The 16,052-nt window shown below is 38.0% G+C and overlaps 2 protein-coding genes across 2 annotated transcripts; one reads left to right on the forward strand and one right to left on the reverse strand.

Annotated features, from left to right (window-relative positions):
* Positions 1–9,001: 9,001 nt before the first annotated feature.
* LOC126591011 (translation factor GUF1 homolog, chloroplastic) lies at positions 9,002–11,183 on the forward strand. The gene has a single exon (XM_050256541.1). The coding sequence runs from the start codon at positions 9,053–9,055 to the stop codon at positions 11,096–11,098; it is 2,046 nt and encodes a 681-aa protein (XP_050112498.1). The 5' UTR covers positions 9,002–9,052; the 3' UTR covers positions 11,099–11,183.
* Positions 11,184–11,430: 247 nt separating this feature from the next.
* Positions 11,431–14,101, reverse strand: LOC126591123 (F-box protein At4g35930-like). The gene is made up of 5 exons (XM_050256695.1): positions 13,917–14,101; positions 13,142–13,614; positions 12,252–12,326; positions 12,044–12,153; positions 11,431–11,962 (listed from the first exon to the last, which is right to left on the reverse strand). The coding sequence occupies exons 2-5, from the start codon at positions 13,490–13,492 to the stop codon at positions 11,713–11,715; spliced, it is 786 nt and encodes a 261-aa protein (XP_050112652.1). The 5' UTR covers positions 13,493–13,614; positions 13,917–14,101; the 3' UTR covers positions 11,431–11,712.
* Positions 14,102–16,052: the final 1,951 nt, after the last annotated feature.

Raw genomic sequence — 16,052 nt, forward strand, 5'->3', positions numbered from 1 at the left:
TACATCTTTTGAGCCAATTATTGAGCTAAATTTGCAATGCCCTGCATCCTAACTAACATCAAAATGTTCCTCCTAAAATCGGGTGCATTACCACTTATGTAGCCATAAAGTACTAAATTTGCAATGCCCTGCATCCTGAGATGCACATAAGCTTGAGATCCATCAGAATTTCATACCTAGTTAAACATAATCCAGTTTGTTGGAGCAATGTGCTTCCCCCTTTTGCACCCAAATTTGAATCCCCCTCCCCGTAGTGTAGATTAGACTAGAATATTGCTCAAACAAAAATACAAAACTTTCATCAGAACTAGCCACCTCAGAAGAGTAACAACTGTCAATCTGCCGCATATTTCGGTACCCCAAGTTCCATAGATGAGCTCACACATGCGTATCTTTTTCATTCTTGAATCTTGGGTGCCAAGTAATTGGGATTGTATGAAGAAGCTGCTCTGAGTAGTAGCAGAGATGGTTAAAGCGTGACACACTACGTCGTACTTTGCTATTTTTTAATGTGGGGAAAAAATGGAACTGCAGGAACTATATGGACTCGGAGCAAGAAGAATTGGAGTTGTAAGTCTGCCAGCCATCGGGTGTGTACCGTCACAGAGAACACTGAGTGGAGGCATAGACAGAGGGTGCTCGGAGACTGCCAACCAAGCAGCAAGTCTCTTCAACTCCAAGCTCTCCGCCCAAATAGATGCCTTCAATAGGAGGCTGCCAGAAGCGGCTTGTCTACCTCGATATCTATAACACATTGCTTTCCCTCATCCAAAACCCTACTCAATATGGTAAATCACCGCCTTGGTTAATTTCGGAAACAGTAATTCGCAAAAATGCGTTTCCAACAATGTTCGCATATCATGTAAAGATTTATGTTGTCGTACTGTGAATCTAAAACTAAACATTCTGAACATGAATCAACAAGATCAATAGTCTAAATTCACGTTTTTTAAGTCGTCGTCATAGTCTCGGAAAAAAAAAATCCACAATGCATATTGATCATAAGGTTGGTATAATGATTTTATATATGGTTTCAGGATTTGAAGTGATCAATCGAGGATGTTGTGGCACAGGAAACGTTGAGGTTAGCATTCTGTGTACACGTTACTCTCCAGGAACCTGCAATGATTCGTCGAAATACATATTCTGGGACAGCTTCCATCCTTCAGAGAAAGGATATGAAGTCATCACCTCTCTGGTTTTCGATTCGCAAGTTCATAAGTTCTTCTGAAGCCTCTCTCTCTCTCTCAAGTATCAGCAATCAATAAATTTCCAAGCCAGTTTTGGTGTATTTCTCTTTCAGAAGTTTGAGCCTCAAATTGTTAGAAATTGATGTCTGTCACCTTTTGACTCTTGTTACGCTTTTGTATTATTTTTTTTTAAATGGACAACTAGTGGCTAATCATGATTATCCATTCTTTCTTGGTCCAGAGCGGTTATGAGGATTTCACCCCATTGAAAAATCAATGGGACATGAAATTAACTAATTATACTTCATCCTAAACAAAGTACAAACATGTCTTCATATCATTTGTTTTCGATAGAAATGATGAAAATTTGCTCAAAATTGTGAAAATTTATAATGAAACATTGGGGTTGTCAAACACTGATTTAAACGAAATATTAAAGTTTCTCCAATGCTTAACTGATATATCAGAAATATAGAATAAATCTGTCAATTTTAACCAAAATGTAAGTGTTTTTCCGACATGGGTGAAGTCTAAACCAAGTGCCATAATACAATTTTTTCAAACTTCCAGCCAATTGTATTATGACACTTATTGTACTGGACCATGTTTCAAGCTAAAGGTGGCATATCAACCCATTGGGTTGTTAATGCGTACCCATCAAGACTTATTGAGTTTGTTTTCACCTTACACTTTTATCACCACTACCAATCTCATATCGATATTATATTGATATCAAATTAAACGGGTCTTAATATACTCATTAATAACCAATAAATTGATTTGTCACCTCTATTCCCAACATAATGAAAAATTTCTTGTGCCGGTGATGACTTTATATAGTCATAACTTCTTTTTTAGCTTGATAACCAAGTCCAAGTTGAGGATGGATCGTTACATTTTCAACACGATGCTCTTAGGTGTAGCATACCGCTGTTTATAAGAAAGAAGTCGAGAAATAAACAGCGGCATGGGTATCAGCACGAATTGAAAGCTCTGTAAATTTAATTAAAAATTTTGTGGTAATTTACGGCTGCGAGGATAATGGCACGAATTAAAAGTTAAAAAAAAAAAGTGCTCAAAACCAAATTAAAAGTTCAAATAGCAAAATAGAACATTGTCCAAAGTTTACAAGGCGTTACTAAATTTTTCCCTTTAATTTTTTATTTATTTTTCATTAAAAAAATAAAAAAGAAAATAGTTTTCATGGGCCACACCATTGGTCAAAAAATCCAATCCAAAACAAGTTCTTAGCCCAAGCCATTCATACAATTCCATCCAACGCCATAGCTTCTCCGCCATGGCTGCAGACCTCTCTGCTCAAACCTTCCTCCTATCCACAACCACGACCACCCCCCAACCAATGGCGTAGCCACCCACAAGGCTAAGGTGGACTGTAGTCCAGGGAGGTTTTCTGTAATGATAGTGTTATCCATGCACTCGTTTTTACTTCTTACACACTTCTCTTAATTGTTGGTTGTTCGGATCAAATGAATTGAAAATGATCACTGACATAATATTGATAAGGCTGTGTTGGAAATAAAAATGGGTTTGTGAATAGATCTATTTTTTTGTAAACTCATGCTTATAGCTTACTCAATTTCAATACATATTATTATTTAATGTGTATTTAGTAGACGAGAGGTAGTAAATAATAGTAAAAATTATAAATTAGTTCTATCTCCGGTCCCCTTTATTCTATTCTTGAAAGAAAAATGTCATTTACCCTATGTAATTTAGTCTTTGTGCTTCTTGCTCAAGAAAAGATTAATAAGTTCTTTAAATACACAATTAAATCCCATCTCCGCAATTCCTGACTTTCCGTTACAATTTTTCAATGAATGTCACATTTGGTACGTTCTTAATCTCCTTATTTACTTATTCTTGATTTAATTAGTAGGTTAATTATTTATATAGTCCTTGAATTTATCGGTTAGGGTTATGATTTTGAGAATAATTTATATTATATTGTTGTTCTTTTATATTAATTATTATATATTTTATATAAGTAAAAAATTAAACATATGATTTTATAGTACTATTTTCAACTAGCCCACCCAAGAAAAAAATCTTGTCTCCGCCCTTGCCCCCAACGCTTCCACCCCAGAACCACCACCTCCTTCTTGCCTTCCTCCTCTCTCTACTCTCACTCCAAACCCCTCCTCCACCTCTCCAAAACCTCCCGCCCCCACCGTCACAGCCTCCACCAAGTGCTCTGCCAGTCCACTGGCACCCAACCCATTTTCCAGCTCGGCCATGACCGCCTCTCCAAGGTCCCCATTTCCCACATCAGGAATTTCTGCATCATCGCCCACATCGACCATGGCAAGTCGACTTTGGCCGATAAGCTGCTCGAAACCACCGGCACTGTGCAGAAGCGCGAGTTATATTGTTACCCCATTTCCTTCTTTGACATGAATCAACCAACCCCTTTCACCTTTCATTTGTAGTTTGCGCGACATGATAGACTACGCTCTCGCTGAGGTCACGAATCAAGTAGCCGCGATCAGGGTTTTCGATGCAAATTTAGACGGGGTATTTGAGTGGTTTCTTAAAGGGAGGAATAGAACCTGCCATCGCTTACACTCCATGAGTCATGACAGTAGAGGTGCTGGAGTCGAAATCTGCCTGATCTGCACTGGCCCTGCAGAGCTCTAGTTTATTTGCCAGATGCGATCATGTGACTTACTTCTTTTCAGTTCGGCCCCATTTTTCTTGTAAGGTTTAATTTCAATAACACAAAAAAATGGGGTTATAGGGTTAGTCCAATTCCAACTCCTCCATCGTCTTTGTTCTTATACAGATGCTGAATTTCTTGAACTTGTTGCATTGCGCAACTCGCTTGTCGACCAGTGCATAAAACACCGCATTTGCAAGCATTTACATTGCGGATTTCGCACTTGAGTAGTTTCTCTCTCCTTTTTCTTTTTTTTTTTATCATCTCGCCTAATTAAAGAGTTAGTTGGTCACACAATCAGTTTATATATCAATATTGGTATTTTCCTTTGTTGTATAATGAGTTGAGCTATTCTAGGTTATGCTATATATATGTACAACTTCAAATTTTAATTTGGAAAACTTCGATTGTACGAGAAATTTTTTATTAAATTCGAAACAAGAAGTTATACTTAGTTAGTGATAAAGTGAAAAATACAAGAAAAGATGGGAGACATAAACTTACCCCCCCCCTCTCAAGCAAACAAATAAAAATACAAGAAAGAGGGGGAAGTAAAGTCTAAAACCCTCTGTAAAAATATCTAGAAGGTCTAGACCAGCAAAACAAGTTGCAAAACACCAAGTAATATGTTACCAAAACAAAAACACACACGCACATCATAAAAGGGGAAAAACAAGTTGCAAAGCACCAAAAGCAATATGTACAACAACAATATTTGGATAGTTTGTTCCACTTATAGATGCTTAGAGACTAAAGTTAAAAATCACACATTTGCTTCATAATTATATGACAAAATTGGATCACTAATTTCTAAACTTTAGTCGAACTTGAGTTTTAGTTCTTGAACTAAAAATCCATGAGTATTGAATATGAAGAGAGGATCCTCGCCAGATCCTCTTTGTGTGGATCTTGAGGATCCTCAAATTACATTATTTCATCGTATATCGTGCGGTCAGAAATCATTGTAATTTTTTTATTTAAAATTGAATATAAACAATACCTGACCAAAATTGACCGCACGATGTACGATGAACAGATGTGATTGAAGGAGAGAATCCAGCGAGGATCCTCTCTCTTGAATATGGATGGATGCAAAACATTGCAGCAGTACTATGTGCTGATGGTAAAAAGCAGTTGGATATATACATTCAAAAAGTGATTAAGCACTAAACACTAATTAGCCAAACCATATACATAATATACAATGAAGGTTAGATGATTTCTGATCACAATACGGTGTGAAAATTTGACTGCAAACCGGCGAAGTAGGAAACAAGCAGCATCATTTTTTTTAATTCAGATAAGATAGAATTTATGCAGCTGCAGGAACCTTTGACTGTTTTATTTCTCTCCTTTAGGGCCATCTGAAGCCTTGACTTTCAAAATGGGAATTACAAAGAAGAAGTGTTTGCAATACGAAAGAAGTTTATAGCTATTAGTCCTGAACCAATCAGGATACAAATCTGGGGTCTTCCTGGATGGATTGACCTACGACTGATTTACTCAGGCCCTTTCCCACTGACTTCTTCCTTCATTCGGAGAAGTCATCAGGAATGGAACCAGTGGAAAGTCGTATGCAGAAGAGAAGTGCAAAATGGGCAAAGACGAAGACTTTGGAAGCGAAAGACGCACCGATTGACGCTCTTCCAGCCCAGCTGCTGTTTATTGAGCTCAGCAATATTTCACGGAATTTCTCTTTTGAATTATCAAACTCTTAGTTTGCAATGCCGTGACATGAGGAAATTTTGCATGTGCAGCATATGAGACAACAGTTGAAAGAAGTAGATTTCTAGCTCACCCAATTAATACGTCCCCTCGAATTAAACCGAACCCTAACTAACAACTACTAAAAGCTAAAATGTACATCTTTTGAGCCAATTATTGAGCTAAATTTGCAATGCCCTGCATCCTAACTAACATCAAAATGTTCCTCCTAAAATCGGGTGCATTACCACTTATGTAGCCATAAAGTACTAAATTTGCAATGCCCTGCATCCTGAGATGCACATAAGCTTGAGATCCATCAGAATTTCATACCTAGTTAAACATAATCCAGTTTGTTGGAGCAATGTGCTTCCCCCTTTTGCACCCAAATTTGAATCCCCCTCCCCGTAGTGTAGATTAGACTAGAATATTGCTCAAACAAAAATACAAAACTTTCATCAGAACTAGCCACCTCAGAAGAGTAACAACTGTCAATCTGCCGCATATTTCGGTACCCCAAGTTCCATAGATGAGCTCACACATGCGTATCTTTTTCATTCTTGAATCTTGGGTGCCAAGTAATTGGGATTGTATGAAGAAGCTGCTCTGAGTAGTAGCAGAGATGGTTAAAGCGTGACACACTACGTCGTACTTTGCTATTTTTTAATGTGGGGAAAAAATGGAACTGCAGGAACTATATGGACTCGGAGCAAGAAGAATTGGAGTTGTAAGTCTGCCAGCCATCGGGTGTGTACCGTCACAGAGAACACTGAGTGGAGGCATAGACAGAGGGTGCTCGGAGACTGCCAACCAAGCAGCAAGTCTCTTCAACTCCAAGCTCTCCGCCCAAATAGATGCCTTCAATAGGAGGCTGCCAGAAGCGGCTTGTCTACCTCGATATCTATAACACATTGCTTTCCCTCATCCAAAACCCTACTCAATATGGTAAATCACCGCCTTGGTTAATTTCGGAAACAGTAATTCGCAAAAATGCGTTTCCAACAATGTTCGCATATCATGTAAAGATTTATGTTGTCGTACTGTGAATCTAAAACTAAACATTCTGAACATGAATCAACAAGATCAATAGTCTAAATTCACGTTTTTTAAGTCGTCGTCATAGTCTCGGAAAAAAAAAATTCCACAATGCATATTGATCATAAGGTTGGTATAATGATTTTATATATGGTTTCAGGATTTGAAGTGATCAATCGAGGATGCTGTGGGACAGGAAACGTTGAGGTTAGCATTCTGTGTACACGTTACTCTCCAGGAACCTGCAATGATTCGTCGAAATACATATTCTGGGACAGCTACCATCCTTCAGAGAAAGGATATGAAGTCATCACCTCTCTGGTTTTCGATTCGCAAGTTCATAAGTTCTTCTAAAGCCTCTCTCTCTCTCAAGTATCAGCAATCATAAGCCAGTTTTGGTGTATTTCTCTTTCAGAAGTTTGAGCCTCAAATTGTTAGAAATTGATGTCTGTCACCTTTTGACTCTTGTTACGCATTTGTATTTTTTTTTTTTTAAATGAACAACTAGTGGCTAATCACGGTTATCCATTCTTTCTGGGTCTGGAGAGGCTATGGGGATTTCACCCCATTGAAAAATCAATGTGACATGAAATTAACTAATTATACTTCATCCTAAACAAAGTATAGAAGTGATGTCTTCATATCGGTTGTTTTCAATAGAAATGATGGAAATTTGCTCAAAAACTTGAAAATTTAGAATGAAACATTGGGGAATGTTAAACACGATTTAAACGAAATATGAGAGTTTCTCTGATGTTTAATTGATATATCAGAAATATAGAAGAAGTCTGTCAATTTTAATTGAAATTTAAGTGTTTTTCCAATATGGGTGAAGTCTAAACCAAGTGCCATAATACAATTTTTTTCAAGCTTCCAGCCAATTGTATTATGACATTTGTTGTACCGGGCCATGAACCAAGCTAGAGGTGGCATATCAATCCATTGTGTTATTAATGCATACCCATCAAGGCTCATTTAGTTTGTTTTCACCTTACATCTTTATCACCACTACCAATCTCATCTCGATATTGTAGTGATATCAAATCAAACGGGTTTTAACGTGGACCCACTAACAACCAATGGGTTGATTTATTACCTCTATTACCAACACAATGAAAAATCTATCGCGTCTGTGATGGCTTTATATTAGTTGTGACTTCTTTTTTAGCTTGATAACCAAGTCCAAGTTGATTACATTGTCCAAAGTTTAAAAGGCGTTACTAAATTTTACCCTTTAATATTTGGCTTATTAGTCGAAATGTCCCCTGAAGCTGTCATTGAGTCTCAGTTTACCCTCTGAAACTGGTTTTATCTCACTTTCCCCTTTTAAAACTAACATTTTCAACTCTTTTGTCTTACTTTACCCACTTCCGCCAATGGATTGTTAAATTTAAGGGTATTTTAGACATTTTAGTTTTTACACATTTATTTACCTCTAGCCCCACGCTAAACAGGTCTCAATTTTATTTTTGACAACTCTAATTCAAATGCATAAATTTTGGACATTTTAAAAATAAATTATTCAATCAATAGAAAATTTTTTAGCAACAAAATCATTGTATCAACCAAAATAAAGATTACATTTGTTTATGGAGTCATTTCACTTGCAAGGCATTCATGTATTGACTCGAAATTTTGTAATTGAAAAGCATTCATTACAACAAAATCATTATACTATTAAGCTATCCTATACAAATTAAATACTTCCCAAACCTATAAAAAAAAAAACCATTTAAAGCAAATGTGCACAGTTTGAACAAGCTCATGCCTAGTGGAATCAATACTCAACAACATGAAATTTTTTGTTTCAAATTACGCACATTTGATTTAAATGATTTTTTTTTTTTGTTACTAAAGTATTTTGGGCATGATAGCTTAATGGTATAATGATTTTGTTGTAATGAATATTTTTCAATTGCAAGTTTCGAGCCAATACATGGATGTCTTGCAAGTGAAAAGACTCTACAAACAAATGTAAATGGTTGATGCAATGATTTTGTTGCTTGAAAATTTTCTATTGATTGAATAATTTATTTTCAAAAATGCCCAAAATTGATGCGTTTGAATTAGATTTGTCAAAAATAAAATTGAGTCTTGTTTGGTGTAAGGGCAAGAGGTAAATAAATGTGTAAAAAATGAAATATATTAAATACCCTTCAATTTAACAGTCCATTAACAGAAGTGGGCAAAGGGAGACAAAAGAGTTGAAAATGTTAGTTTCAGTGGGCAAAGTGAGACAAAACCAGTTTCAGGGTAAACTGAGACTCAATGGCAGTTTTAGATGACATTTCGACTAATAAGCCTTAATTTTTTATTTATTTTTCCCTAAAAAATAAAAAAGAAAATAGTTTTTACATGGGCCACACCATTGGTCAAAAAATCCAATCCAAAACAAGCTCTTAGCCCAAGCCATTCATACAATTCAATCCAACGCCATAGCTTCTCCGCCATGGCTGCAGACCTCTCTGCTCAATCCTTCCTCCTATCCACAACCACCACCACCCCCCAACGCTCCCACCCCAGAACCACCACCTCCTTCTTGCCTTCCTCCTCTCTCTACTCTCACTCCAAAACCCTCCACCTCTCCAAAACCTCCCGCCCCCGCCGCCACAGCCTCCACCAAGTCCTCTGCCAGTCCACCGGCACCCAACCCATTTCCCAGCTCGGCCATGACCGCCTCTCCAAGGTCCCCATTTCCCACATCAGGAACTTCTGCATCATAGCCCACATCGACCATGGCAAGTCGACTTTGGCCGATAAGCTGCTCGAAACCACCGGCACTGTGCAGAAGCGCGAGATGAAGGAGCAGTTTCTCGACAACATGGACTTGGAGAGAGAAAGGGGCATCACCATCAAGCTCCAGATTGCCCGAATGCGATATGGGTTCAAAAATGGTGAGCCCTATTGTTTGAATTTGATTGACACTCCTGGGCATGTCGATTTTTCTTATGAGGTTTCTAGATCGCTTGCTGCTTGTGAAGGCGCTCTGCTTGTCGTCGATGCTTCGCAGGGTGTCGAAGCGCAGACGTTGGCGAATGTGTACCTGGCATTGGAGAACAACTTGGAGATTATCCCTGTATTGAACAAAATTGACCTCCCGGGAGCTGACCCGGATGGTGTGATCAAGGAGATTGAGGAGGTTATTGGGTTGGATTGCAGCAATGCCATACTCTGTTCTGCCAAGGAGGGAATTGGGATCACTGAGATTCTCGACGCGATTGTCGAAAGAGTTCCTCCTCCGGCAGAGAATGCTGATAAGCCATTGAGGGCTTTGATTTTTGATAGTTATTATGACCCTTATAGGGGTGTTATTGTGTATTTTAGGGTGATTGATGGGAGGATTAAGAAGGGGGATAGGGTTTATTTCATGGCTAGTGGGAAGGATTATTTTGCTGATGAGATTGGGGTTTTGTCTCCAACACAGCAGCAAGTTGAGGAACTTTATGCCGGTGAGGTGGGTTATCTTTCGGCTTCTATAAGATCAGTGGCTGATGCTAGGGTTGGGGATACAGTCACTCATTATAGTCGAAAGGCGGAAAGTTCATTGCCCGGTTATGAGGAAGCTACCCCAATGGTGTTCTGTGGCATGTTTCCTGTGGATGCAGACCAGTTTCCTGAGCTGAGGGATGCACTTGAGAAACTGCAGCTTAATGATGCTGCTCTGAAGTTTGAGCCAGAGACTTCGAGCGCTATGGGTTTTGGGTTTAGGTGTGGATTCTTGGGGCTTCTCCACATGGAAATTGTTCAGGAGAGGCTGGAGAGGGAGTACAATCTGAGTCTGATAACTACTGCCCCGAGCGTTGTGTATAAAGTGAATTGTGTAGGTGGTGAGGTTGTTGAATGCTCAAATCCATCTGCTCTTCCCGAGCCTGGAAAAAGGAAGTCGATTGAGGAGCCTCTTGTGAAAGTTGAGATGCTTACACCGAAGGAGTACATCGGTCCTCTTATGGAGTTGGCACAGGACAGAAGAGCAGTGTTTAAAGAAATGAAGTTTATTGCTGAGAATAGAGCATCACTCACATATGAATTACCCTTGGCTGAGATGGTAGGCGACTTTTTCGACCAGCTCAAGTCCAGAAGCAAAGGTTATGCAAGCATGGAATACACTTTTATCGGATACAAAGAAAGCGATCTAATAAGACTCGATATTCAGATTAACGGCGAACCTGTAGAACCGCTGGCAACCATTGTACACAAGGACAAGGCATATGGTGTAGGGAGGGCTTTGACACAAAAGCTGAAGGAGCTTATACCAAGGCAGATGTTTAAAGTGCCCATTCAAGCATGCATAGGATCAAAAGTGATTGCTAGTGAAGCTTTATCAGCAATCCGAAAGGATGTTTTAGCGAAATGCTACGGCGGAGATATCACAAGGAAGAAGAAGCTGCTCAAAAAACAGGCTGAGGGAAAGAAACGAATGAAGGCAATCGGTAAAGTCGATGTGCCTCAAGAAGCCTTCATGGCCGTGTTGAAACTCGAAAAGGAGGTATTGTGATACAAGAAGCATTTAAGGCTTCTAACATTGTTGTGTAAATGATAACTGTTTTTGTAGAATGTATGAAAAACTTGTGCATTTTCCATCTTTATCTTCGCATACTTGGTTTCCGACAACATTTAGGGTTTTCAAAAAGAAAGAACGACAATCACAGATTCCAAATCAAATGTAAACATATGTAATGACAGTAATAAATCTGATGTTTCGTGTTAAATGTTGTACTTCAATATGCTGCTTCCCAAGAAATGAGCATGCTTACAGTGTTGTCTTTAGATTTACAGATTTAGGAGCATCCAAATGTTCATAAAACGTAGGAGAAATAATGAAGGCTCTTTGCACAGAAATCAAATTTAGCATAAAATAGAAACGATATTGCTCGGAATACAACTAGCCGTTGTTCCGAAACACGGAAATATACAAGTGACCAGTTTTAAAACTACTACTCTCACACCGTAACCTGAATACTTTCGCCTCCTGATTCAGATATGAGGTTCCATATCTCCTAAACTGCACCCAGCAAACTCTACAAAATTGCATACTCCCTACCCTGATCACACCGCCTATAGATGCGAGAAAGAAACTATATATACATATGGAAACATGAGGCAACGAGTTCAAAGAAGTTTGTTCTGAGCAACAGCCTGACATAACTCGTCCTCGTAGAACAGAACTCGATTTTTGCACAGGGGCTTTGGTATGGCAGATGGCACCATGCATCTTGAGGCGAAATTTGACTCCTGGAATAGAACTGCAGCAACCTGCCTCATTTCAGAGACTTTGAGGCGGGATGGTGGTCTGGGACCATGTTTCGGTGCTTTTGGAGTATGGGGGCTCCGAATCCATACACCATTCCCATCTCCCTTGCTGCAAAAACCATGTAAAACTCAGAGGAAAAAACATACTGGACAGAATAAACAGTGACAAAACATAGTTTAGAACACAAACTTTAGAAAAGGCCAGTGCTCTGCGTGATGGGGTGTCATTGTATTCAACATCTCCTGTCTAGAGCGATCTGGAGTTGTATAATTAAAGTAGAACTGCCTCGCAATTACAACCTGTTTCCAATAGTATAAACATTTTATTGTGTTCATATGCATATATACGTATATGTAAGTATATATATAAATATATGGACAGAGAGGGAGGGCCTTACAGCTTTTCTAACCCTCTGAGAAACGTGAAAAAGTGCCTTCAGTTGGTCATGGTGCAGGTGACACAATAACTTAACCTTCAATTGCAAAAAGAGGAATCAGTACAAAAAGTACATGGATGTATCAAACTGAAAAAATCCAAACCTACGTCTGTGAGCGCACGTAAGAAGCAAGCAGTTACACATCCTGATCTATAACATGGAGAGTAGTCATGCAACGTCTTTTGTATATCTAAACAACACCATAACATGTATCAGACTTAATATCCAGTTTCACGTCGAAACTTAAGCACTGCACAAATTTGGTCCAAAATACTCATCAAAAGAAAAAAGAAGTAGAATCTATCTCAAGAAGGGATTAAAGGCTATGACAACTAATAATTTAGAGTCATAGATCAAAGACCTAACAGTTCTATTAGACATTCCAAAGCATTTTTTAGTAACTAATCAATAATCCAAAACAAAAAAAATCATTTTCTTTCTGCAAAAATATTAACACCAATATGAAAAGCAAGAAACAAAGCAGAAACATTACAAATCTCAATTCAACTAAAACACAAGTACGCTCGAAAACATTAAAATTAAAAACCCCAACCTACTACAATATTGTCTACGTTCATGCATAGTTTTTCCTCAATCCAATACCCTGATCAAAAGTGGTTGGTAGGCCCAAGTAAACACAAATAAATTGCAAAACAACCAGCCTCTCCTAGACTCTGACTGCCGAATGTTCAGAAGTTATTAGTGGGATGTCACGCTTACAAAGAGAGTGATTTATACCAACATACAAAACATTTCTACAAGCACAAATGATGCTATCATGTTTAACACAAACAAAAACATAGTCAACATAGTCAACACTGGAACAAAGGGTTAGTGATAGTAAACAATACCAGCAAATCCATGGGAAGGGACTCAAGCCGGGACTCCGACTCACAGTCTTCAAAGCGAGGAGTCCTCGGAGTTTTCAACAAACTATTCTGCCGAGCCAAATTCACAAGGGATAACATCAATGGCCTTTTATCAATAGCCTTATCTTCAAGCACCATGTCACCCTCAGCCTTCTTGCTCTCAAACACAGCCACCCTTTTCCTCCCCAGATCAGTACAAGACTTCGCTGAAGACACCTTATTGTACTTAAGCTGGGCAAGAGCACCGGGCTTCAGATACCTACTGCTGGAACCCCGCTGCTTCTTCTGTTTCGGATTCTTCGAATTCCTCTCTTTTGGAGACACTTTCCCCATCTTCCCCTTTTTAGTTTCACCCCGAAATTATTTTGACCAAAATCCCTAATTTTTCCCCAATAAATAAATCTTCAATCTCTCAATTCAATCAAAAAAACCTAAGCAGCCATAAGCTATCAAATCTGAAACATAAGAATTCAATCTTTAGTTTCCGAACCAAGACAGAAATTAAAGCTGAAAAAAAAACAGTAAAACAGAATAAAATTGCTAACTAAATATCGAATTCTAACTAACTATACATTTTTACGGTTTGAAATCACCTCCAGCCCTTTTCTAATTGCAATCAGTAAAACCCAAAATCACAAACAGAAAACTCGTCAGAAACCCTAGATTATCCAAATTCGAACAGACCCATAGTCCCTAGCTCGTCCAATCCACAAAAAAAAAATCATAAAACAAGCAAAAAATTACAGAAATTTCATACCTTCCATAAAAAATCAAACCGAAACCCAGAGCATCGTAGCCACAGAATTTGGGAGAAATTACAAAAGTAAAAATAAATAATAGGTAGCAGAGCAAACGCAGAGGCGAGAGAGAGAGAGAGAAGGAAAATGGGGCCGCTAGGGTTTTACTCGATTTGAAATTGATGCAAATGCCCGCGAAAGTTTCACAGCAGCAGTTTTTTTTTTTTTTTACAAAATAAAAGCCGTCGTGTAAATAATCTAGGTTACTCTTACGTGGCTCTCTGTTATTGGCCGTAGTTAACTGCAGAGAGTTCCGGGACAGCGGGTGTCTTTAGGCTTAGCCATATCGGACGGCGCAGATTGCGTGCTAGACTCTTTACGAGGATTCGGAGATCTATAAATCGTATTTGTTCATTGTATATCGTACGATTATAAATTATTTTAATTAAAATTAAACACAAATAGTACCTGACAAAAACTGATCGTATAATGTACGATTAACGGACACGATTCACAAATCATCTAATCCTCACAAAAAATATCCGAAGAGGATTCTATTGGAGATACTAACACTTTGGCTTGTTTCCTAATTGGGTGGACTATTTTGTAAATTTGAAAATTACGTTTGGAGGGAAGTGAAAAAAATCATATAATATGTTGAATAAGGAAAATAAACTTAGAATTTCCACAAAAATCAGAATTTATAAATTAACATGCGTCAATTTTCTTATTTGATTTCATAAACATATAAATTTATAATTTTTATGTGGAGTAAAACTTAGAATTTAGGATCTCAAATTGCTAAGTTTAAATTTTATGTGAATTTGTGCAAATTCATAATACTATGACTATAAGTGAGAGTTTAAAATAAAAAAACTCAACTAAGAGTGGTCACCACCATCACCCACCTCATCATTATCATCATGGCTACAGTCACCACCATATGCAGTTGTGGCCATCGCCACCACCCATTGCGATCACTATCGCCATCACCACCCATCATCGTTACCGCCATTGCTACTATCACTACTAGCACATTTCATACTATTATCTTTCATTTATATATTAATGTATCTACACATACATTAAATTTTGTATTTAAAATTCATTGTCCGAGTTAACTAAACACAACAATTCATAAATTCTAAAAAAATAAAATTTCGCCATTTTATTTTTGTCATTTTAAATTTTTTTTAATGATTTTAAAATTTCTCATTATTTTGAAATTTCTTAGTGATTTTAAGTTTTCTCATCTAAACACAATTACACAATTTAAAAGTTTGAGATGGAAAGCGAAATATTTTTTTGTGTTCACTAATATGCCCTTGGACTTTTTTTCTTGACGGAGGCCGTTATGGGAAACTTGGTTTGTGAGAATGTCAGTGCTTTTGGTATTTCAATTGTTCCGAGAGCTGGAGAGTGGTGGAAATATGCTAAGTCTTTACATAACGATGTTAGTTCTAACCACGTTAGTGACGTACTAATCTCACAAGCAATCTTACAAAATCCATTGTTTGACCCCAAAAAAAAAAGAGCTAGGGAGTGGGCTTGGATCAAATGCTGAAAGGGAGAGATTTTTTAACATCCTGAAACATGAAGTGGAACACCAATGTTATTATACAAGTATATGGAAATTTTTTTTTTCAAATATTCCTCTACTTGTATAATGCATATGATGTATATGCCAGTGTTTCAGACATATTGAAAAAACTCACTCTTAAAAGTACAGAATCGACCCTTAATGGCAGCACTAACCACCCGTGACTGCCGCTTCTATGTAGATATGGCATTGCAGTCAATGCAGGTTCAAAAAATTTCGTTGATTTAACCATGCTCAAAATTAGTTAGTTTTACTTTCAACGTCAAAATTAACTTGTTAGTTTCCAAAAAAAAATTAACTTGTTTGGGCTGGACCGGGTGGACCGGCCGAGTTTAGAAATTTGAATTTCTGAAAAATCTATGGGCCCATATATATAGCTCTGGGATAGCCTTATCAAAGGTGACCCAACGCACGATGATTTAGAACTTTCTGAATTGGGCTTCATTCCATATCCGGCCAGTTCAAGAATCCGGTCACGTGAGTAGGGAGCGGGAACGGGTCGTCTTGTGCCGGGGTTTGGGTTGTTTCGGTTCAAGGTATTAAACAGGTCATGAAT

This window comes from Malus sylvestris, chromosome 2, assembly GCF_916048215.2.
Source record: "Malus sylvestris chromosome 2, drMalSylv7.2, whole genome shotgun sequence".
Lineage (NCBI taxonomy): Eukaryota > Viridiplantae > Streptophyta > Magnoliopsida > Rosales > Rosaceae > Malus > Malus sylvestris.